This window comes from Panthera uncia (genome assembly GCF_023721935.1).
Source record: "Panthera uncia isolate 11264 chromosome D3 unlocalized genomic scaffold, Puncia_PCG_1.0 HiC_scaffold_8, whole genome shotgun sequence".
In the NCBI taxonomy this organism is placed as follows: domain Eukaryota; kingdom Metazoa; phylum Chordata; class Mammalia; order Carnivora; family Felidae; genus Panthera; species Panthera uncia.
In genome coordinates, this window is record NW_026057586.1 from 20695288 (window position 1) to 20720206 (window position 24919).

General features: G+C 39.1%; 2 protein-coding genes across 7 annotated transcripts in view; one reads left to right on the forward strand and one right to left on the reverse strand.

Annotated features, from left to right (window-relative positions):
• The window catches only part of CD3H18orf54 (chromosome D3 C18orf54 homolog), a 50093-nt gene extending 49771 nt beyond the window's left edge, over positions 1-322 (reverse strand). For both annotated transcript variants that reach the window (XM_049619980.1, XM_049619982.1), the window contains exon 1: positions 100-322. The gene's annotated coding sequence lies outside the window, so the exon portion shown is untranslated. The remainder of the gene's footprint in view (positions 1-99) is intronic.
• On the forward strand, positions 277-24116 carry STARD6 (StAR related lipid transfer domain containing 6). 5 transcript variants are annotated; one of them, XM_049619984.1, is made up of 9 exons: positions 277-325; positions 1146-1205; positions 2069-2152; positions 3840-3933; positions 4130-4179; positions 13061-13187; positions 16363-16480; positions 19389-19482; positions 23602-24116. In XM_049619984.1, exons 4-9 carry the CDS (start codon positions 3844-3846, stop codon positions 23801-23803), a joined length of 681 nt encoding a protein of 226 aa, XP_049475941.1. In that variant the 5' UTR covers positions 277-325; positions 1146-1205; positions 2069-2152; positions 3840-3843; the 3' UTR covers positions 23804-24116. The 5 variants fall into 5 exon arrangements, with proteins under 5 accessions (XP_049475941.1, XP_049475944.1, XP_049475940.1 ...); XM_049619987.1 differs by having other exon boundaries at positions 290-362; XM_049619983.1 differs by having other exon boundaries at positions 305-362; positions 913-1205.
• Positions 24117-24919: the final 803 nt, after the last annotated feature.

A 24919-nucleotide genomic window follows, 5' to 3' on the forward strand; every position in this document is an offset into this window, starting at 1 on the left:
CCTCTTCCCTCCACGCCACTCTTTCTCTGGTTTCTCCCACGGGCCGTCCAAGGATGGGGCGCCCCTCGAAACTACAGCCCCTTTTCGGGCCGAACTCACCGACGAAGTCTCCAAAAGAGATAAAAAAAAAAAAAAAAACCGCACACTTCCACAACTCTCCACCGAAAGCCTGCGCCTGTTACCGGACGGGAGACGCGATACAGCATCCCCGACCCGGACACCGCCCCGCCTCAGGCTCCGCTTGCTCGAAGCCAGCTGCGCCGTCACAGCGGAACGCGACGCCCGCGCTCGCTTTCAAACTGATCCAACATGGCGCTGGCTTGCGGTGCGCATGCGTGGCGCTCGGCGCCCGGGGCAGCTGGGTGAGGGGCGGAGGCCGCAGGGGAAAGGGGGCGCGGCAGGGTGTAAGGTCGCACTCGCAGCCGGGAAGTGTAGTTTCTTCGTCCTCGTCTTTATGGGGTTGGGGGCGTGGGGAGCGGAGGGCGTGGTTGGTTGACTCCGGAGAGCTTCGTCCGGCTGCCCCGCACGCCCGCCCCGCCTCGGTCACCACTCTTTGCGGCTACTCCGCGCAGATGATAGGCTGAACTTCCCTCGGCTGGCTCCCCGGGAGTGTGTGAGGGGACGAGGTGGGGAAGGAGACTCGGGGGCGCTGGCGGCTGCCGGTTTGATCTCGGCGTCCCCGCCTTCAGAGCACCCCCTCCCAGGATGAGACACCATCTCCGCCGGTGGTGGAGGGGCAGCTCCCCGGACCACTTCCTTCCCTCCCTCCTCGGTGCCTTCCGCATCCCATCCCTGAGCCCGGTCCTTCTGGGCTTGCAGCCAGCCCCTCGCAATAGAGCAGATGCGAGATTGGAGGAGGGAGTTTGGTCAGGGATGGGATTTAACAAATTCCCTGGGGACCTTGATTCCCAGGGAAGAATGTCAGTGACCCAGCAGGGATTGGGGACCCAGTCAGGCAGCCCAGAAAAAGGGAGATTACATACAAACAGATGTAAAGACCACTAACAACATACGTGATTCTGTCTACGAGGCTGGGACAGGATATGAGGTGCGAAGAATCCAGTTTCAACCAAATGGTGTATCCAAAAAAAGATGTCATCTCAATATTGGTTTATGTTTATTTTCCACTGACCCTGTGGGTGAAGATATCCTTGACCATTACTCCACCGGAATATGTTCCAGTCCATCCGATGTTACATCACAAGGTAATGGCCCTGTAGTCCTGCTGTTTGTTTTCTTCTTTGCACCCTCTCTAGCCCACTAAACGTAACCTTTCCTTTTTTCCTGGCAAACGAAAAGGTCCACGAGCTATAAAATGCAATTGAGTGGTTCAATTAAACACGTTTATTGTGGCAGGAAGTGCTAGTGATTTGAAAATGAGTAAGTCAAAGTCCCTGCAGGAGTTTACACCCTAGTGCTATGTTCCAATAATCTGTGCTTCTTTAAATCAGTCAGTATCAAGTATGTTGCTGATAGGAAATAAAGAACTGTGTTATATATGCTGGGGCAAGCACAGATCAGGGACCAGCCAAGGACTGTTAATGGCATGAGCTTAAAAAGTTAGACATCTTTATTTACATTCCACCAGAATGTCTTTTTAACCAGTCCTTCTTTATTTTTTTTTTTTAATTTTTTTTTTCAACGTTTTTTATTTATTTTTGGGACAGAGAGAGACAGAGCATGAACGGGGGAGGGGCAGAGAGAGAGGGAGACACAGAATCGGAAACAGGCTCCAGGCTCCGAGCCATCAGCCCAGAGCCTGACGCGGGGCTCGAACTCACGGACCGCGAGATCGTGACCTGGCTGAAGTCGGACGCTTAACCGACTGCGCCACCCAGGCGCCCCTAACCAGTCCTTCTTTAAAATAATTTCTTAAAGTTTCCTTTCATAAACAGTATTATTAACGCTTCTCTTACTACTGTTTTCTTTCATCATGGGCATATATAGCAAATGTGTCCTAATGAGGGTATAAAGTGAAAATAAAGAACACTGAGAAAATATTAAGGAAATGATCAAATATATTGACCTAATTCATGGATCAAAATAATTCTTCTTTGTTCCTTCACAGGTTAAGAAATATGGAGATCTCCACAAGGATTTGGAGAAGAGTCCCAATAATTATTAAAACTCTGGACTAGATCTATTAGGAAAGGTAAAGAAACTGAAAGTCTACTAGGAAAAAGGAGTTGTAATGGTTTACTAAAGCTGTTCAAATATAGATGTCAACTAGGTGTTATGCCTTGCTGGAGAACAAAATAAGAGAAGGTGGATTTATGATCCAACCTAGACCTTTAGGTGAGAGCTAATTCAGACATGGTTCTGATCATTAAACTTTCAGAAGGCTTATTGAGGCAGCTCTTTGGAGAGTTTTTTAAAAGGTAGATTTAAATGTGTCATTTCAAGAAAAGAAACTAGTATTTCTGATCATCAAGAAGGAGCCCCACACTGTTTCAATCACGTTGGCATATGTTAACTCACTTAATCCTTATAATGACTCCATGAGATAAGTATTACTATCCCCAATCTATAGATGTAAGCATTGAAATTAAGGGTTAAGCAATGTATTCAAAATAATGTAGCTTGTGGTGAGAGGCAAAGTTAGGATTTGAATCCAGCTGTGTGTTTCTTCCCACCATACCAACCAGCTTCCCGTAACTGAAAACTAGATGATGGGCCAAAGGACCAATGAGACTCCAGTTTCCTGAACCCATTCAGAACAGAAACAGTATCTTACCTGTTTTTGCCACACCTACCACAGTACCTAATCCCTAGTAAAGGATTTAGTAAATATGTTTATATTGAACTGGTTTGAACTTGATCCTGTCTGAAGAGGTGAAATTTAAACAAGACACCAATGAAGAGGAATCTGTCATTCATATTTGGAAAGAATGTTACAAGCAGAGGGAACAGTAAGTACAAAGACCCTGAGGTAGGAAGATACTTGGTTGTATTGGAGGAACAGCCAAGTCAATATGATTGAAGCTGAGTGGGAGAGAAGGCAGGTAGGAGTTGCCTTTGGAGAGGAAACCAAGGGTCAGATCATTTAATGCCACTGCCCTCACTTTAAAAAGACTAATTCCCGGAGCACCTGGGTGGCTCAGTCTTTTGAGCCTCTGACTTTGGCTCAGATCATGATCTTAATGATTCATAGGTTTGAGCCCTGTGTCGGGCTCTGTGCTGACAGCTCAGAGCCTGGAGCCTGCTTCAGATTCTGTGTTTCCCTGTCTCTCTGCCCCTCCCTGCTTGTGCTCTGTCTCTCTCTCTCTCTCTCTCTCTCAAAAATAAATAAACATTAAAAAGAATTTTTTAAATAAATACATGAATAAATAATAAGACTAATTTCCAAGAACACTTGATCATCAGATGATTCAGCTTTACAGGAGTAAGGAAGCATGATTAAGCCTTTGGAAATACTAATGATTTATTGAATGCTTATTATGTACCAGGCATGGAGTAGGACAGTTAAGTGCATTATCTCAATCCTCACATTAATTCAACATTTAGTTATTATCCCAGAAAATGGGAAAATGGAAATATTAAATAATGTGGTTCACAATTAGTGGCAGAGACAGAATTTGACCAAGTTCTCTTTCAGTCCAAAGCCTGCTCTTCATAGTATACCACACTTTCTATTTGAAAAACTATGAATAAGGAAGAAGGAATTCATACGTGCATGCATTTAGCAATTATTAAATAAAAACTTAATTAAAAAACAAGTAATGATTCTTCATTACTATGTGACAGGCACTGTAGAAATAGTATTAAAATGTAATACAGCATTTTAAAATTGTTTTGTATGATTATATTCTTACCAGTCATCTGTTTTTACAACTTTGCAGGTAGATGGACTATAAGACGCTCGCCCAAGAAACTGCTCAAGAAATTTTAGGATACAATCAAGATACATCAGGCTGGAAAGTGGTTAAGACTTCAGTAAGGAAACAAGTTAAATATGGTTCAAGAGTTTATTTTTTAATGAGAAGCAATTCATTATATAGACTTTTTTAAATGTCTTTCTTTTACAAACCAAAAAAATATATTTTTACTTTTTGTTTGTTGGTTTTTATTTTTCATTTTTTTTTCTGTATCTGACAGCTAATTTATTTCTGGATTTTTATTCCCCTTTGAGAAAAAGATAACTGTTTCCAGCAAGGCTTCTAAAAGATTCCATGGAAATCTGTGAGTACAGTTTCCTATTTACAGACGTTTTGAATTCAATGGCATTGATATACCTAGAATTCAGTGCTGCTTCACTGGCTATAACATTGCTTGATAGTAATCAGGAAATAGAAATTATTAAGTCACTAGTTTAAATTTGGTATTAATAAATTAGAGCAATTATGTACCACCTAATCATTTTCATACTTGAAGACAACCAGGAAAAAAAGTCTTTCCAAGCAAACAATTCACTAAGACAGGAAATTTCTACATCAAGAAATAATTACTATAAAAACAGATTGGTGTTTCCTTGATAACAGTAGTGTTTTGCAGCCTTTCAAACATTTCACCTTTCCGTTAAGTAAGCCACTATAAAATGAAGTTTTTTTCCCCAAGTCATTTCTCTTGCTGATACATGTAATGTTTTCTGAAAGCTGCTTTTAAGGATATTTTTGAGGATCCTGTTATTTCAGATATAACTACATTGAGGGTAGTGGGCTGACATTTTTAACCTTATTCTTAAGAGTTGTTCATTCATTTTTCATGATATCACATTAATGCAAACACATCATATGTTATCGAAATCAAATTTTATTCCATTCCTTTTTTTTTTTTTTTGGAGTCCACTTTTTCTTCATTTTGTATTTCTTGCTCTTTTTTATCTGACTAAAATTTGCTTACCTTTTGTCTCAATCCAATTTTTTTACTATAAAACTAGTATGCCTTGTCCTACTCATTTTAATAATTATCAGGAAGATAATCCTTACTTTCATTGTCTAAATAAGTAATGATTCTAGGGGCGCCTGGGTGGCTCAGTCGGTTGAGCGGCCGACTTCGGCTCAGGTCATGATCTCGTGGTCTGTGAGTTCGAGCCCCGCGTCGGGCTCTGTGCTGACAGCTCGGAGCCTGGAGCCTGCTTCAGATTCTGTGTCTCCCTCTCTCTTTACCCCTCCCCCGCTCCTGCTCTGTCTCTCTCTCTCTCTCTCTCTGTCAAAAATAAGTAAACATTAAAAAAAATTTTTTTCAATACAAAAAAAATAAGTAATGATTCTAATAGAGGCGCTTTCAAAAACAGACCGAGGAGGGAAGTAGGTGAGGTCAATGCCAGTGACACTAGAGGAATAAACTCTTAGAAAAATATTATGGCTTGTTGGCGTCTTACATACTGGACAAGTATAGACAGCAACCTATGCATCAAAGAAACCTTGGAAGTTATTTATTCATTCAACAATACTTCTTGGATATTTGTGTGCAAGGTACTCTACCACACCTAGAGCCATTCAAGGAGTAGCTCCAAATGGGCTGTTTTAAAGCTTTATGGAGATTTTTGATCAGAGGCATTTTACTCTTTCATGCAAAACCAAACAAAAATTGGGACTTTTTTCACTCACATTTTAAGTGAAATTTATACACACTGTGTACTAGTTATTGATGCACAAAAATCTCATACCCCATTTCTCAGTGTCTTAACACTATTATCCCATGGTCAGGATTCCAGGTGTAGCTCAGCCTGGTGCCTCTGCCTCAAGGGTTCTTAGAAAGCTGCAATCAAGCTGTCACCTGGGGCTTTGGTCTTATCTGGCGGCTCCTCTACTTGCAAGCTCACTTCCATGGTTGTTGGCAGAATTTGGATCTTCCTGGGCTTGTTGGACTGAGGGCCTCAGTTCCTGGATATGCTTGTAAAATACTGGCCTGGATAATGGATCTCTCATCTCAGATTTGGATTCTAATAGAAGCTCTAATTGACTAGATATGTACAGAGAAGTGATTTATTTTTCATTATTTCCCTGCTGTAATCCCAGTGTAGGCCATTACCATCTCTATCTGGATTAGCTCAGTAACTCCTAATGGACTCCATGGATCTATTCTTACTCAATTGTATCCTGTTCTTCACACAATGGCCAAAGTAGATGCTTGAAATAATTCAGATTATGTCACTCCCCTACCTAAAATCTTCTAAAGCCTTCCCATTGCATCTAAAATAAAATCCAAACCCTTTATCAAGCTCTGCAAGGCACTATCTAACCCTAGCCTACCTCTCTGACCTCTCCTACCATTTCACCCTCGCTCTCCTACTACCGTTGCATGAATGCAATGAACTTAAACCCGCTTCAGAGCCTTTGTCGTTGCTCTTCACTTGCCTGGCATGTTCTTCCCCCAAATCTTTCCAAGGCTAATGTCATTTTTGTCCTCAAGATCTCAGCCTCATTGCTCTTTAGAGTGACCTTCCTGGCCACACCCACTTGCTGTTTACTACACCACTCTGCCACCTTCTTCATTTGCATCTATCACTATGTGAAATTTATCTTCTTCCTTTGTTCTCTCATTTAGTATATGTCTTATTAGAATATAAACTTGGGACACCTGCGTGGCTCAATCGGTTAAGTGTCCGGCTCTTGGTTTTGGCTCAGGTCATGATCTCACAGTTCGTGGGATTGAACCCCATGTCAGGATCTGCACTGTCAACACGGAGCCTGCTTGGGATTCTCTCTCTCCCTCTTTCTCTGCCCCTCCCCTGCTCACATGCTCTCTCACGCACTCTCTTTCTCTCAAAATAAATAAACAGTAAAAAAACAAACAAACAAACAAAAAAATACTGTAAACTTGATGGAAATAGGCACCTGAATAGGAACGAGATTATAAAGAAATCACTTTTGTTTGTCACAGTATCCCTAGCACCCGAAGAGTGTCTATCACTCAGACACTCGGCAAATGTGTATTGACTGAACTTACGGACTTTAGTTCTATTATATTGGTTGCCAAATAGAAAGTATTTAAATTTCCCTTGTAACTGCAGTACAAAAGTATAAACCAAAGATATCTTCCTAGCACTTACACCTTGATTTCATAATTTCATACCCAAAAAGTTCCTTTTGTGGTTAGCTTGGAGCACTTGGGTATATGCAAGAGAAGAGTGCCAATTCTTTGGTGGGAATTTCTTTCTTTCCACCCTCAAGGGATGTAATACAGATTACCAGCACACAATTCAACACTACACATTCCCCAAAATGTTAGCAGCAGCTAACATTTATTAATCTTTTACTATATGTCAGGTAGTAGGCTAATAATTTTCTTCAATGTTTAATTTACTCCTCTTAGATCCTACAAGTATTTTCTAGCCTGCGGTTTTTCCTTGCATACATCACACTCATGTTTCTTTGCATGAATGCCTCATAGTTTTTTATTGAATACTGAATATTTAAGTCATGTACTGGGGCAACTCTGGATACAGATTCCACCCACCCACCCAGGGCTTGTTGTTATATTTGTTTATTAGTTGGGTGGTTTGTGTAGACTAATTCTGGAAGTCTATTCTGCAGCCTCTGATAATCCCTGCTCTGATTTTTTCCCTTGTTTTTATCCTTTAGCCTATAGGAGGGATCAACATAAGCCATTTATTGATCACAAGTTGTGCTTAAGACCCCCAAACTGGCGAGATTTTTACCCTTTACAGTTGGATCTGTGTGTGGTTTACAGGCTGTTTTCACAATTCAGCAGTTTTATGATTTTTTCCTGCACTTAGCCAGGGACAAGTAACTTGGAAGTTCTGTAACCAGTCACTCCTCAGAGGGAGCACTCATGGGCATACAGACATTCTTCCAGAACAGCAGCAAAGAGTATGATTTTATTTTAAAGTAGGATACATTATGTGTCAGAGGTTACACTTAAGTCTCTAAAGGCAGTAAGGCTTCAATTCTTTGTTGATTAATCTGTATGCAGCTTGGAAAATGCTTGTAAGTCACCAACCCATACTTTGCATTGAATGCTCCCGTGAGGGGCAGCCTAGGACATCCATTCTGATCGTTTCTGAATAGGAGCAGCCTGGTACATCCAGTATAATTATTCTGAGTGGGCAGTCTTTTACATCCACTCTGATTACCCCATAGTAGTGGCAGCCTGGTACACCCAATCAAAATGCTTGAGTAGGACCATCCTAGTATATATACTCTGCTTGTTCTGCATAGCTGCGACCTAGTGTATCTAATCTGATTGCTCAGAGTAGGGGCAACCTAGTATAACAGCCTTTGTTTTGATTAGAGGCTTTGACTTCTTTGATTGCTTTGACTAGAGACGGCCCAGTATATCCTCCTGATTGCTCTGTATAGGGGCAGTCTAGGACATACAATATGATAACTCCTAGTAGGAGCAGTCCAGTATATCCTCCTGATTGCTCTGAATAGGGGAAGGCCTGTCTCTTCTTACTGCTCTGGAGAAGGGGCAGCCTTGTACATAAACTCTGATTGCTCTGAGTCTGGGCAGCCTAAGACATCCAATCTGGTTAGTTCCGGTGGGAGAGCCTAGTACATGCATTCTGATTTCTCTGAGTTCGGGCAGCCTCGTACATCCCCTCTTTTCTAGGTGGGAGCTGCCCAGTACATACACTCTGATTGCTCTGAATACGGGCAGCCTATGTACCTACTCTGACTGTTCTGAGTAAGGCTATCCTTGTCCATCCATTCTTATATCTGAGTAGGGGCAACGTAATACATCCACTCCACTTGCTCTCAGCAGGGACAGTCTACTTCATGTACACAGCCTTCCACACCACAACCCCCCTGCCAGGGATAAGTGTGATCTTATGTTGTTCATCTAGCTGTTCTCTCTCCCTACTTCTGGCTGGTCTTTTGTGCTTTTGCACTAGTTCCATGTAATTCCTCTAATTGTTCACTAACAAGATCTGTATTTTTTTTTTTTTTCCAAATTTTCTCCACATTTTGTTCCAAATGAAATCCATCTTCTCAGGCGTAGCTGAGATACTGCCAGCTCATTTTGTCTTGCTTTTGCCCCTGAGCAGAGCCTATGCACTACTATTGGAGCTGAGTGACGCCTCCATCCATGAGCAGAAGGGGGATGTGAGGGTGACATTGGGGAGAGATGCTGCTATAACTTCAGTCTGCCCTCTTAATGTAGCAGGAAGGGGAAATAGGCCTCAGTATTTACGCCTGTTGTGCCCTGGACAGAGCCCTCTTCCTATCAGTAAATTCTGGGTGGGGTAAAGAAGCCTCAGTCTTCTCATCAGTGCCTACTGGGAATAGAGTTTAACAGCATGAGCTGAGTGATGTCAGTGACCCACCCCTCTAGGATAAAACCATAGCCCTAGACTGGGAGCTAGTGGGGAGAGGGAGCCCCTCCTTGTCTTCCAGGTGTGAAAAGGGGTTGGCTAGAAGCAGATCGTGGCTCAAATGCTACAGACTCTTACTTTTCCTATCTAGATTTAGTAGATATTCTTGAGTAAATGTTTCTCCATTTCCTGAAAGCCCTTTGGTCATTTTCTAGAGAATTTCAATAGCTGTTTTTTAAGGTGATTTTCATCAGTTTGTTATTGTGAAACAGTTGTTGTCACTGTGGAGGAGGATTTACTAAAATTCTCACACAGCTACTCTGGAAGTCCCACCCCCAACTCTAATATCACATAGGATATGTGAAAATATGATCACTAAAAGCCCGTGAGTGTCTTATCATCTTACAGATGCTTCCCCAAGTTTACAGTTTCTACTATGCCAAAATAAACACTTTATATTATTTTTCTCCTCCTCAACCTCCTAGTTACTCTTCTGGCAGTGCTCATTCACAAAAATCATAAAAGGCCATAAAGTATTTAGAGACATTAAAACTAGTATGTTGATATAAATCCACACATACCAAAAGGTTTTCATTGCTGCCTGAAATCTTCATGAAATGTATGGTCTGTAAATAAAGTGTAACTTCACATATACTGATCAGTTATTCCATATAGCAGCTAAAGCTGGTTAGAAACTGTAAAAGACAAGAGAAAATAGTTAAAATATATATTTCTTTAATTTTTAGAGAAGAGAGCATGAGCAAGGGAGAGAGGCAGGAGGACAGAGAGAGAATCCCAAGTGGTCTCCAAGCTCAGTGTGTAGCCCGGTGCAGGAGGGACTAGATACCAAAACCCTGGGATCATGATCCAAGCCAAAAGCAAGAGTGGGACACTCAACCAACTGAGCCACCCAGGCACCACGGTTAAAATATTTTTAATTTAACCTGAGGTCACTTCATGTATAATGAGCACAAAGCTTTAGTGCAGATCATAGTAAAATATCTAATGAACTGTTCATCTTAATGATCAATAGATATAAAAATATAGTTTAGATCCAACTATGACAAAATTGTTATCTCTGAAAGAGCCATGAACACAGTAGATGCTGGTACCCAAGACGCATTAATGTTTTGTTTTCAAAGAGGCTTGAGGGGCGCCTGGGTGGCTCGGTCGGTTAAGCGTCCGACTTCGGCTCAGGTCATGATCTCGCGGTCCATGAGTTTGAGCCCCGCGTCGGGCTCTGTGCTGACAGCTCAGAGCCTGGAGCCTGTTTCGGATTCTGTGTCTCCCTCTCTCTCTGCCCCTCCCCTGTTCATGCTCTGTCTCTCTCTGTCTCAAAAATAAATAAACGTTAAAAAAAAATTAAAAAAAAAACAAACAAAGAGGCTTGATATTTACATATTTTTTTAAAGCCACTAACTCTAATTAGTGAATTAAGATAAGGTCATTTTTAACTAGTAGCCTACCCTTTGCCCAATACAGAGCTTTAACTGTGTTTTACAATCTTCCAAAAAGTGAAATAAATAATTTCTGCCTTGTAGTCATATAATACCTGTAGCTTATACTTTTCTCACCTTTACAAATGACTGGGAAATAAACATATTAACCATTGAGTAGATAGTCTAAACCAGGGGTTGGCATACTTTTTCAGTGGAGGTACAGAGGATAAGTAAATACTTTATGCTTTACAGCAACTATGGTCTCTGTTGCACCTACTTAGCTCTGCCATTATAGCATGGAAGAACAACTCATAAATAGACAATACATTTTTACGCCATTATAGCATGAAAGCATTATACATAAGTAGACATAGACAACCCATGGTGAGTAAGTATGGCTGTGTTTCAACAAAACTAATTACAAAAGCAGGAAGTACACTAGACTTGACCTATAGGCCATAGCTTGCCAATCCCTATTCTAAACAGTAGATATGAAAAGTCACAAATCCTTAAATGTTGATAAACTTATAGGTATATTAGATATCCTTCCCTAAATTACATGAGATAGTCAACTCTTTCTAATGAAATAGGCTTTGTGTTAGGTGATCTTGCCCAACTGTAGGCTAAAGTAGTGTTCTGAGCACAATTACAGCAGGCGAGGCCTAAGCTGTGATGTAGATTAGGTGTATTATTGTGCATTTTCGGCTTAAGATATTCTCAACTCACAATGGAGAGAGCTTATTGTAAACCCCACCAAATCTTATTTATCTTAGTGTAACCCCATCAAAAGTCAAGGAAGATATGTATATGTTAGTTAGAAATATCAAAAGGTTAAAAACTCTTCATACTCCAAGTTTACAATGTAACTAGAGAGAGAGATAACTCATTATGTAAAAAAACAATCAGTGGTAGTATATACATATCCCTTAATAATTTTGTACTTAAATTTTAACTGTTATCATATCTGACTTCTTTTTCACAGGACCTGATAATTATTCAGGTTGTTTTCTCATTGTCTTATACAGAGCTTCATAATAAGCTCTTTAAAACTTTGTAGATCTGAAGGAAGGAAACATTACATAGTAAGGAAATTTGAGGATATCTTATAGAGAAAATTAAGGACTAACTGAGCTTTTAAAGAGAAATTAACATACAAAGAAATAGTCTAATGAATTCCTTATTTGTTTCCCAAATCATAAAAACAAAGTTTCAGAGGAAGAATCATTCATAAATATGACTATTTAGTGTAACAATACTGTTTGGTTTTTATCTCACTCCCTCCAGAAATTATAACTTTTTAGAGGTTTAAAATTTTGATTTTACTTAAACCTATCCCCTCAGGTTGGAAAGAATGATTAACTGGGAGAAGAGTAGAGCCAATATTGTTCAGACTTCATTTTAGTTCAACAACCTTCTCCTAAATACTGACTTTTAATCCATTTTTCTCACATTGTCTTAATTTCATTGATGGATAGCCAAATCTAATTTCACTGATGGATAAACACAAAGGTTAGTTACTTGCCCAAATCCTGACATGCAAAAAATAAATGAAATTCAAAAGTCAGTGTCTGTAAATAAAGTTCAGTTGTAACACAGACATGCCTATTCATTATATATTGTCCGCCGCTGCTTTACTGCTACCCTAGCTAAGTTGAATAGTTGCAACATAGATCATGTGGCCTGCAAAGCCTGAATTATTTACCGTCTGGCCCTCTCCCAGAAAATTTGCTGACCACTGCTTTAGACCACATTACATCCATAAATTAAGAATTGGGCCTGGGGGCCTGGGGGCCTGGGTGGCTCAGTCTGTTAAGCAGCTGACTTCGGCTCAGGTCATGATCTTGCTGTTCATGAGTTCAAGCCCCTCATCAGGCTTTGTGCTGACAGCTCAGAGCCTGGAGCCTGCTTCAGACTCTGTGTCTCCCCTCTATCTCTCTGCCCCTCCCAGCTTGTGTTCTGTCTCTCTGTCTCAAAAATAAATAAACATTAAAAAATTTTAAAAAGAAAAAAAAAGAATTGGGGCTAAAAGATACTGTACGTATAAACACACAAACTTCTCATCAATTGCATTTGGCTTATGATAAATATGGCAGGTAAATATTTATGAGAAATATTTTAGAAAAATCCTAAAAGAAAGTAGCCCCTCTAATAAGACAACTATAAAACATTATAAACAAGATATGTAGAAAAATGCATCTTGAAATAATTTATATTAATTACTGCAATGCTTATTTCAATAAACCTGGCTACTTCCAATTGAATACTAGTGTTTTGAATTGCTGATATTACCTACAAGTGTTCTTTACTGCTATTTGCTAAATTAGCCTACTGTGGTACATTATATTTTGAGCTAAGCCTAAACCAGTAAAATTTTGAATTTTCTCTATTTTGTTAACTATAGATATCGTGTTGAAGGAATAATTCCAGAATCAACAACTAAGCTATCTGAGTTCCTCTACAAACCTGAAAACAGAGTTACATGGGATAAATCATTGAAAGTGTACAATATGGTACACAAGATTGATTCGGTAATTTGCTGTTTGATATCAGACTTCTACTGTATCAATATATTTTTAGTTTTATTAGTGATTTGAATATATTAAACCTGTATGATTATAGACACTTCATATTTTATAGACTCAATTGAATTGAAATCTTTATAAAAGCCTTAAAACTTCCTTCTTTATTAGTCAAACGTTTAATTCTAATTAGCTTTATTCTCTTGTAAAGGCTTAGCACTTTCTGAATCTATCCAGCTTTCTCGCAGACATGTGCCTTTGGTCTTGAGGGGATTGAACTTTATGTATTCACCTCCTCCATTAGGTAGAAAAAAAGATGAAGCATGCCTTCTTGATGGGAAATCAGTAGATTTATCTTAATCATAATACATTAGACAGCAGGAACAGTGCAGACACATACTGTAACTGTTTTTTTAAGAGTAAGGTTATAGTATGGAATAACATCTATATATTGTGGTTATATAAACCTATATATCTACTTATATAGTTGTGGTTTTAGGAACTTTCACATACGTTGTCTCAAACAGATGAACAAGAGGAATAAAAACAAAGAGAAAAAAGTACAGGTAATTAGAGTAGAAAGTTTAAGTCACAGAGGTGGGAGGAAAGACCAAATGTAAGAGACAAGAAAAGCAGCACACTATAGACCTCTTATTTATTAAGACAGCTATACTTTATGGTATGTACATTACACCCCAATAAGCTGTTTTTAAAAATCGAGTCATAAAGTGAACTTTCATGATTTTCATAAACAATTACACGTGTAAAACTTCAGGTCACTGGGTCTTTGGTTCTTTGAGTCGCCAAACCATATTCCACACGTCAAAACAAATATCCTACTTATCTGCCATCACCTTATCATCTTCTCAGAACTTAGGTTAACTTTACCTCCTTTTATTAAATTGATTGTAAAGCCTGGGAGTTGGGGGAGGTTGTAGAAAAGCCCAGGAAAGTAAATGTTTCATTTTATAGAGAGCACCTGAAGTTCCTATCCACAAAAAACACCTATCTATTACTCTCTTGGGATTTAAACATACAGTTTGAGAAGCATAGTCCACTAATCGCACAGTTCCTTTTATGCTTCATATGTTCCTGCTGTTGCTGCAAATCAACTGTATTAACTAGATTTGGCATCAAAAAAAACTTAACTGATCCAGAGAAATTATGTGACTTGCCCAAGGTCGCATACCAGGCAGAACCATGACTTAACACTTGATCTCCTGATTCCAATTCTATGTCCTTTCCAATATATTACAGAATCTCTGAATACCATTACACTGCACCAAGAATTCTTTTACCTTCCTATGAATGTTTATAGTATGCATCTCCAGGGATGTTTTAATTGACTCATTCACCTGCATTGGTGAGAGAGGGATTCCTACTCTAGGGTTTATGAGGGTGATCAAAGACCTGACATCTGACACTAGACAAATGAGATCAACACCAGTTTATCAATCATTAGTCACAGTCCAGGAGAGGAGGACTGTTACAACTTAGTCAAATTGGCATTTGTTTTTTTTGTTTGTTTGTTTGTTTGTTTGTTTTTTTATTTATTTTTGGGACAGAGAGAGACAGAGCATGAACGGGGGAGGGGCAGAGAGAGAGGGAGACAAAGAATCAGAAACAGGCTCCAGGCTCCGAGCCGTCAGCCCAGAGCCTGACGCGGGGCTCGAACTCACGGACCGCGAGATCGTGACCTGGCTGAAGTCGGACGCTTAACCGACTGCGCCACCCAGGCGCCCCAAATTGGCATTTGTTAAATGGAGCACAGGGTGCCAGATGGTGAGCCACAGTTCAACAAAAGACCACAAGAGAAATTGAAATAGAGAAGTTTCTTACTCACGAGTCCTGGAAAAGGTACACGGAACGCCTCCAGGAGCCACATGGGGAGGTCAAGGCAGGCCGCAGGCAGAGAGAGGCAGGCCCTGAGGCACCTGAGCGTCTGTGAGTAGAGTGCTTTGGGATTCCTGGGCTAAGGCCAGATTGGCCAATTCAAACCAAAAAGAGCAGGTCACTTTGTAAAACACAAGTCCCAGAGGTGTCCAAGGAGCTCACGAGGGGAAGGTTGTGGGAGGCAGGGGAGACCATTGATCGGAAGGGGTGTTGGGGAAGTTACATCAGGAACTGACGTTTCCTTGTGACTGTGGTGACCAAGGCATGCACTTGCGGGGGGGGAGGGGGCGGTGGCTAGTGTCAGTTTAAGGCCCCCACAGGCTCAGTGGCCAAACAAAAAGTTTACTGAAGCAGCAATACCATGGAGTAGCTTAGCTAAACTCCCAAGGACACACCGCCATGCAGGGTGACATGGGAGTTGCACCCAGGAGCAGAGTAAATAACCAGAGGTTGTGCAAGACCAGCATTGTGGTGTCAAGAGGTTGAGGTGACCCCTGACTCCTACAGGAGGCTGTGATTGGTTGGATCAATTCTGCTGTCCAGCAGGGAACTGAAACCCACCGCTCAGGGACAAATAGGAACTGTGGCTGATCCTGTGATAAGGGGCATTGCCTGGCAAAGGGGCCTTACCTGTAGGAACGGAATGGGGAGAATACCTTGCAGTTAGGCCATTTAAGACTCTCCCAACTTCAGCAAACGTCAAGGCGGCACATTATACTGGTCCTTAATTTTAAGGCCTTATACCACAGGGTGCTAAACCAATATATTTGTCAGAATTTATTACCTAACCAGTGTGGACTGGTAGAAATACACTGGGAATAAGGAACATGGGTTCTAGTTCTGTACTTATCTCTAGTTTTGCATGTGATTTAATCTGTTAGGCTTCGGTTCCTTCGTCTAAAAATTTAAAGAGTAGATAGTAACGAAATTCCTTTCTGAATTTTCTGCACTTACATTAATTCCTCACCAGATATTTGATTTCCAGATTACTTTCTCCCATTTCTGTACATTGCCTTTTCATTTTATTTATGGTTTCCATTGCTGTGCAGAGCTTTTTTGTTTGATGTGGTCCCACTTGTTTATTTTTGCTTTGGTTGCCCTGTGCGTATGGTTATAGATCTAATGTTCCTCTAACACTGAAAATGCGAGATTTGATGATGTTCTTCTAACTTCAAAGCCCCCTTCTTTTTCCAAATAGTAGCTAATGTTATGCAGTGAAATTCTCTGGGGAGAGATACAAAGGATAGATATGAAGTAACTGTTGCAATCTTTACGGTTTGATTTGTTCCAGGACACATTCATATGTCATACCATTACACAAAGTTTTGCCATGGGCTCAATTTCCCCCCGAGACTTTATCGACTTAGTATACTTCAAGCACTGCGAAGGGAATATGGATATTATCAGTTGTAAGTTGAAGCATTTTGCCCATATTTTGGAATTACTATGAGTCATTAATAAATTTTGTTTTCCTTTAACTCACAGTTTGGGAGAAACTGCTTTCAATTAATTTGTTATTCTCTTTATTTGGTGAGACCAATAAATGTATGTATAATATAGACAAGCCTGAGTTTTACCCAACTCTGGAGGTGCCATTTATATCAGTCAATAATTATGGCATCTCTTGGCCTTTTTGCAATTTATACCATGCAGCACGGAGTATAGACAGATAACTTGTAGGCTGAAACTTCACAGCATACATTTTAAAACTACTAAGACACAAAGTTAATCTTTGGATATGCTATGTTATATATGAATTATGTAGATTGGGCATATCCAGTAACTGATAAAATTCCTGAAGAAATTTTCATTAGATGAGTCTTTACATAAATGTGCTTATATTTCTTTTAGAAATTGGAAGTTTTGATATATCCTTAGCCTTCCCAAAAATGTGTCACTGTGTAAAATGCAAATGTGTAGTCTTTTCGTAACTTGCTTTATTCACTTAACACATACCAGTTCATACTTGGACTCAGATAAATACAGTAACTCCTGGTGAAGGGATTTTGGTAGGACAGTAGCCTAAAGCCCTGTTTTTCTCCAGAATTCAATTTAATCTCACCATTCCTATCTGAATAATCTTCTCTATTGTAAACTACTTGGGAGTAGGGACAATTAAGTGTTGTAATTATTATATTCCAACAAAGTTTCAGTTATTCTATGTCTGTAGTACTCTAAATTTCAGATACTAGACTACTACATAGTTCTGCCCGCTCAAACACAGCTCTGTTGCAGCATAGCAATAAGGCCTGATATTCATCACTTGTATGTGGCTGTCCCTTGTAGTTCCATATACTCGTCATTGAGTTGTCTCCTTTTAAAATGAGAGTGCATAAAAGTTTATTCACCATCTACAGCACAAAATACTATATGTCTGAATTATAGATCTGTTATTTTCTGTATTTGAAGGAGACCATTTCAATCTCATTTTTAGTGGTCAGAGGGAAGGTAAAAAAGAAGTATGGAAGAAGTTAACATCAACAAATAGTAGTAGTAATCTGTCATTCAGTGATCAATACTAAATTTGCTTTAAGCAATTTTCTTAAAATGAATTTTTGATGAATACTGAGTTTTCTTCTTAACGTTCCTTTTGTTGTTATTTAACTTACTACGCAGCTTGCTTTGAGCTAAATATTTTGTGTGCATTATTTCACCAATGAGGAAACTAAAGTTCACAGAAATTAAGCTACATTAGCTAAGAAGCAGCTGAACCAGAACTAAAACTCAAGTCTTCTGACTTTCCAAACTCTGGGTTAACTATATGCCTCATAAAAGATCCATACTTGTTTGTGACATACAACCAAAAAAGTTTTAAAGAAAGACCAGGATAATCTCCGTATTTTAAACAGAGAAACACTATGTTAATATCACTTCCAGCAGTACCGTTAGCCAGCACAATAGGATCTGTTGAGATGATGAACTCGCCGTGAACAGGGAAAATGCAGTCAGCCTCATTTGTCCGTTAAGTGATTTACATTGCATTTACCACAGAATTGATTGCCTGTGTTAAAATCCTAAAAGAGAAGTCACCATCTCTGACAAGAGAAGGATTGCCAAGAAAAAAACAAATGTTTTTAAAAATACTTTTAGGGCAGCTGGGTAGCTCAGTTGGTTAAGCCTCTGACTCTTGATTTCGGCTCAGAGGAGGATCTCATCGTTGGGAGGTTGAGCCCCACGCTGTCAGCACAGGAGCCTGCTTGGGAGTCTCTCCTTCTGCCCCTCCACCGCATGCATGAGCACACAAGTGCTCTCCCTCTCTCTCTCTCTCTCTCTCTCTCTCTCACACACACACACACACACACACACACACAAATAAATAAATACAATGTAAAAATATTTTCAGAAAGGGTATATATAATTATCATAAACTTAGAATCAAATCACCTCTCTTCTACATTCACATACAGTATGGCTATGCCACACAGTTCTTAAAACAAATTCTACTGATTTTTAATTATCCTCTGAATTAGCTACAGGGAATTGGCAGAAAAGAGCATTTAAACCATCTTTACTGACAGACCAAATAACTACATCAAATATTTTATTTAAAAAATGATTAACAATTTATATGTAAGTATTGAATCACTATATTGTACACCTGAAACTAATATTCCACTGTATGTTATCTAACTGGAATTCAAATAAAAACTTTAAAAATATATAGGGGCGCCTGGGTGGCTCAGTCGGTTAAGCATCTGACCTCAGCTCAGGTCATGATCTCACGGTCTGTGAGTTTGAGCCCCACGTTGGGCTCTGTGCTGACAGCTCAGATCCTGGAGCCTGCTTCTGATTCTGTGTCTCCCTCTCTCTCTGCCCCTCTTCCACTCATGCTCTGTTTCTCTCAGTCTCAAAATTAAACATAAAAAAAATTTTTTAATATGTAAAAAAAGGATCTAACCCTAAAAAAATAATAAATAATAAAAAATGGTTAGTAAAATTTATAAACCTGATATCTTCATAGAATAGTCTTTTCTTTGTGATTTTTTTTTGCTTCAAATCTCAGGAGCTAATTAAATGATACTTTTAACACATTTTCTTGTATGTAAAAGGTAACAACATCTTTAGAGATACTAGAATGAGATCATTTGAGAGGACAATAGTGCTCATACAGGCATTTTCTCAGTTTTGACCTGTGTGCACATACATATGTACAAACATACATACATAGGTATAAAACTAATATCAATGCTGACAATAACTAAATTAAATTAAATGCTATGTCACACATTTTTTTTAATACACTACTTCAAATAGAATTTTTCATCTTTGTGGAATAGGGTTCATTTTCTTTCTTTCTTTTTTTTTTAAATCACTTAGCTAACAGTGTGGATTTTCCAGCATACCCACCATCGTCAAATTACATACGTGGTTATAACCATGCTTGTGGCTATATATGTTCTCCTCTGAAAGAGTAAGTGTTACTTGCATTTATTTTATTTTAATGGCTTTTAGTTCAATTCTTAACTAAATTCCTAACTCATTGGTACAAGTATATGCCAGCATATTCTGTTAGGGGGGGAAAATTGCCCCTAAGTGTAATTTAAATGACAATTTTTATAAGTGTTTTCATCATGAGAATGGATAATTCCCTACAAAGTATGATGTGAGGTCTCTGGGATGAGTCACACATACACATGCATTGCCTGCCCCCCATCCCTTCACCCCCAGTTAACTTTCACCTGATGCTTCAGATTTCCCCATTAAAGTCACTTCTGTGAATTATTAAGCAATTTTTGTAAATTACACTTCCCAAGAATTATAATATATTCACTATTATCAGTAATGAATGCTTCATCCTAAATGAATTCTTTCCAGTGGACCACCTACAGATACCTGCAGAATGAGATGTACAGTAGGTAAATTTGGAAAGAGCTGGAGAAATCAGAGATGAGTCACTACCCACAGGTGACCAGCCTAGGGGTAAATGGTGACATAAAATACACATATTTTGTAAATGTATGTACATTAATTCAAGGTAGCTCATTTCACAAATTCCTTAAGTTTGATTTTTGCTAAATGATTTTATATAAGTAAAATATATCAGCACATAAAAACTTGTAAAATTTTTTATTGGCCAGATATAAACCTCTCAATAGGAGGGGGAAAAAAACTTATGTGAAGAAAGTAAAAATAAAATTACATTTTAGGCTGTATTCCTTAACGTGTTCTCTACTGAATTAGAGAACCAAAAGAATTTCACAATTATGTACATTAATGGACAGGATCATTTGGTGCAGATGATATGACGGTGATACATGGTCTTTCTACCCACCTGTCATTTTTGAAGCTATGGTCAAGACTGCATTCTCCACAGCAGGAGAAAGCAACACAAGGGAAGGGGTAGTGCTCCGAATCAACTGGGTAAATCAGCCACTGGCGGGGATTCTAGTCAGGAAGCTACACACTCTAATGTGTGCATCACAGCCTGAGGCCCCATCTTGCATCTTGTTAACTTTCCACTGTCAAAAACATGGAACAGAGGGTGATCTAGATGTCCCATTTCAGGCAAGAGCCCTGCCTAGCATCCTGTTAGAGAAAAGATGGTTTCATTCATAGTCTCAGAGAAAGGTACTAATAGAAAATGATTCTTCTGTGCCACGCAGCACAACATTTTGGACAACCAACATTTGTAAACTAGTCATGTAGTAAACTTACAAAACTTATTATCAGGGGGCACCTGGGTGTCTCAGTTGGTTAAATGTCTGACTCTTTGATTTCGGCTCAGGTCATGATCTCACGGTTGGTGAGATCAAGCCCCACGTTGGGCTCTGTGCTGACAGCATAGAGCCTGCTTGGGATTCTCCCTCTCCCTCTCTCGTTCTCTCGTTCTCTCTCTCTCTCTCTCTCTCAAAATAAATAAACTTAAAAAAAGATTATCAGTAGTAAAGGCACTTTTCTAGTAAATACTGGAAACTCAAATAGAAATTTAAGACCTTACCCACGGCTCGTGAATATTCTCAATCCTGCCACCAGAGACACTTTTGTGAAAATAGTCTAAACTGCATAGAGAAGAGTATGAGAAAATGGACACTCACACAGTTTGTGGGAGCAGTGGTCTTCATACCCCCCAAAAGAATTTTGTAAAACTGTACTCCACCTTGCACATTTGTAAGTTGATACTGAAATTTTGCATAGGATTAAATTTAGAGGATGCAATTTACGGCACTTTAAGTATTGATACTTTTTAAAAAAGTGTTATATCACTCTGGTAAGCACATCCAATAGACTCTAAATACCATAATAAGTTGAAACCTACCATCACTATCAATTTCAAAATACATACAAACTTCAACACTCAGAAATTTACATCGTTCATTTTCTCCTTGATTCCCACATTCTTATTTTTTTCCCTCATATAATTTGATCCTAATAGAATATATTTTGGGGCACCTGAGTGGCTTAGTCAGTTAAGCATGCAATTTCAGCTCAGGTCATGATCTCATGGTTCATGAGTTCGAACCCCACATCGGGTTCTGTACTGACAGCTCAGAGCCTGGAGCCTGCTTTGGATTCTGTGTCTCCGTCTCTCTCTGCCCCTCCCCCCCCCCAAAATAAACATTAAAAAATAAAAATAAATGAATGTTACAAAATATATGTTGTATTAAATTGTTACTAAAAGAGCAAAATAAAAATATATTACCAAATGTTGCATAGCTATTAAATATAAAAGCCAACTGTTACTGAAAACATGCCTTGATTATTAGCAAAACTTAGGTAGCATTTGCTCTGTGCCAGGCACTCTATAAACAGTCTACCTAAATTGGCTCATTTGGTCTTCCCAATAACCTTATGAAGTAGGTAGTATTACTATCTCCATTTTGTGGGAAAGAAAATGGAAGCCTCGAGAGATTAAGTAATTCTCTAATGGCTAAACATAGATACTAGCAAAGCTCAGCTTTAAACCAATCCAGACTGGCTCCAGAGTCCATGCTTCTAACTGTTACACTCTTTTATCTGTGTATTGGCGATACTAATAAAATGAGATAGCACTTACTATTGTCTACTCCAACTTTGTAAGTACTGAGAAATTTTTTTTGAATAAGCAGGTTAAAATGAAAAGAGTATAATTCTAGGACTGTCATTAAATGCCTTTGAAATTCTCTTGTGTTAGGTCTCTAAATTACATAGAGACCTATAATCAAAAACATTTTTTAATCAAAAACTATTTTTAATGACAAATAATTTAGATCCATAAATCTTATTGAAAGCAAAGAATTGACAACATGATTTATTACTCAACTCACTTCCAATTAATCAGATTTTTCCGTTGGGATCTCAGAGATTTTTTTTTTTTTTTTTTTTTTTTTTTTTAAGTAGACTCCACACCCAGTGTGGAACCCAACATGGGCCATGAACTCATGACCCTGAGATCAAGACCTGAGCTGAGATCAAGAGTCAGATGCTTAGGTAACTGAGCCACCCAGGCTTCCCTCTCAGAGATTTTTACATGCCAGAACAAAGCACTGTAGTATCACTCAGTACTATTCAGGGAAGGTGATGGGTATACTTGTGTTCTGTAAAGCAACAGAGGATGATATGAACATGCCAGTGGGAGAGGAGAAGACTACATCTCCATCAAAGATGGTCTCAGATGAGCTTAGGGAAAAGGTACATGTGGAGGTTAGAGACCTGAAAATTTATTCCCTTAAATGTTATTATCCTCTCACACCCTTTGGAAAGTCCTCACATACTCCAGTTTGAAGGTCACTGGGTTAGAATATGAAGTACTACAGTCTTCCTAATGTCACTTGGAAAGAATATTTCCAAATGTTAAATTCACAAAACCTTTGACCTAGAAACTCTATGTATTTGTAGAAATCCAAATGGATCCATTACAAAGATGTTTTATTGCTGCTTTATTTGTATAGCAGCAAAAAGTGAGAAACAACCCAAATGATAGTCCAGAAAGGTCTGGTTAGAGAATGAAATACTGTATGCAGTCATGAAAAATATCTAGGCCGACTGGTATGTCTCAACACAGAAAGAAGTGCATGATGTCCTACTAAGAGGAAAATAAAACTAGTTGCATAAAAACACATCTCATTTTTGTAAAAACAAAAATGTGTATGTGTATATATGTGGGGTAGGCAAACGTATATGCATATATGTAAGCTATCTTTATATATACATAGGCAATAGTCTGAAAAGATCCAATCAAAAGTATAGTAAATATCTCTGGGAAACAGAATAAGGAGAATAATTATGAAAATTGTTTTGTTTAAATTTTTGTAAGCACATATTAATTTCGTAATTTAAAAAAGTTAACAAAATGACAAAAAGGAAAAGCTGACTGAAGACTGTAACATATAGTCTACTTAATATTTTTATGTAAAATGTTTATGAGTGCAAATCACTCTGCCCCTTTTTGTGCCCTTCCTTCCTCCCCGCCTTCAGTAACTGTTTGTCCTATCATAAGCACCACGAAGGGAATCGATGGTGAATAAGACAAGGATCCTGCTTTCTATGAAGTTATAAATTCAGTAGATAAATCCAAAAATCTTTATATTTTTACTGCTTCCTTTGTTTATAGGAACCCAGCACATTCCAAACTAGTGATGTTTGTCCAGACAGAAATGAAAGGAAAATTGTCCCCATCAATAATTGAAGCAACCATGCCTTCCAACTTAATAAGCTTCATCCTCAATGCAAAAGACGGAATAAAGGCACACAGAATTCCATCAGGACACGGATCTCATCCTAACGGCCACTCATCTTTCCTAAAAAAGAAATGAGGCCACAGAAGAGCATGCGTGGCAGTCATTGCCACTCACCTCCAAGTCAATGTGCATAAATACTGTTAAACTTTGCTAGACGGTATCCTTGTACAAATTACTGAAGGCACCTTGTGAAAATAAGAAGTCACAGTAGTACAAGAGAACAGCATTCAATATAGTTTTTAATCTCATATAAGAATGATGTGAATAACAAGTGTCCTTTAATGTACTTTTATCTTTTGTTTTGTTCCCCCTGGAAAATGCCCTGCAAAAGAATCAGTAAGAAAGCATACACGGTCAGAGGTCAGCATTAATTAAAAATTAAAATATATTTTAAATTGTTTTTTCTTGGGGCGCCTGGGTGGCTCAGTTAACCGTCCGACTTCTGCTCATGATCTTGTGGTCTGTGGGTTCGAGCCCCGCATTGGGCTCTGTGCTGACAGCTCAGAGCCTGGAGCCTGCTTTGGATTCTGTCTGTCTCTCTGTGCCCCTCCCCTGCTTGCACGCTCTCTCTCAAAAATAAATAACCAGTTAAAATTTTCTGTTTTTTCTTCACTTACTGCTTAAATTGATAATTATTGGAGACATGTACATAAAAATTGAAAAGAATTCCAATAGAATGTATAAAGACTGATATCTAAAATGTAAAATTGAATGAATGCATGAATCAATTTCTGTTTCTGGCCAAGATGTAACAATCCATTCCTCCCAAATCCTTCCCTTTAAAACTAATAGACTGCACATAAGCATAGGGAGATTCAAGCATAGGTGAAAAGAAGGCAAACTACCTAGAAACCTAGGACTTGAGGGATGGCATAGTCATTGTTGGGGTCTCCTTATTGCCTTCCATATATTCCAGTCAGGGCACTGCAGAAGCCTCCAGCCTGGAACCACCTTTGATATCCTTCCTGGGGTAATGTCAGTGGGGTCCTGTGGCAAAGTGAGCATTCCCTCCCACATCAACTTGGCAGCAACAAGACTTAGCCAGCTAATGCAAAGAAGGTTGGGTTACTGTTCACTTCACTGCCCTTCCCTCATCCCCAGTGTCACCAAGACCCAGCAGGATGCTGCACCTCCATGCAAACCCAATGTATTTCAATGGTTTCCCCTTTGTAATGTGGCCCCCAAAAGATA

What these genes read in the sequence shown, in the direction of transcription:
- STARD6 (XM_049619984.1), top strand. Translation starts at nt 3,844, where the DNA reads ATGGACTATAAGACGCTCGCCCAAGAAACTGCTCAAGAAATTTTAGGA. An exon ending in GGAAAGTGGTTAAGACTTCA is followed by an intron (nt 3,934 to 4,129) that starts GTAAGGAAACAA and finishes TTCCCCTTTGAG; the next exon opens with AAAAAGATAACTGTTTCCAG. An exon ending in ATATGTTCTCCTCTGAAAGA is followed by an intron (nt 19,483 to 23,601) that starts GTAAGTGTTACT and finishes CTTTGTTTATAG; the next exon opens with GAACCCAGCACATTCCAAAC.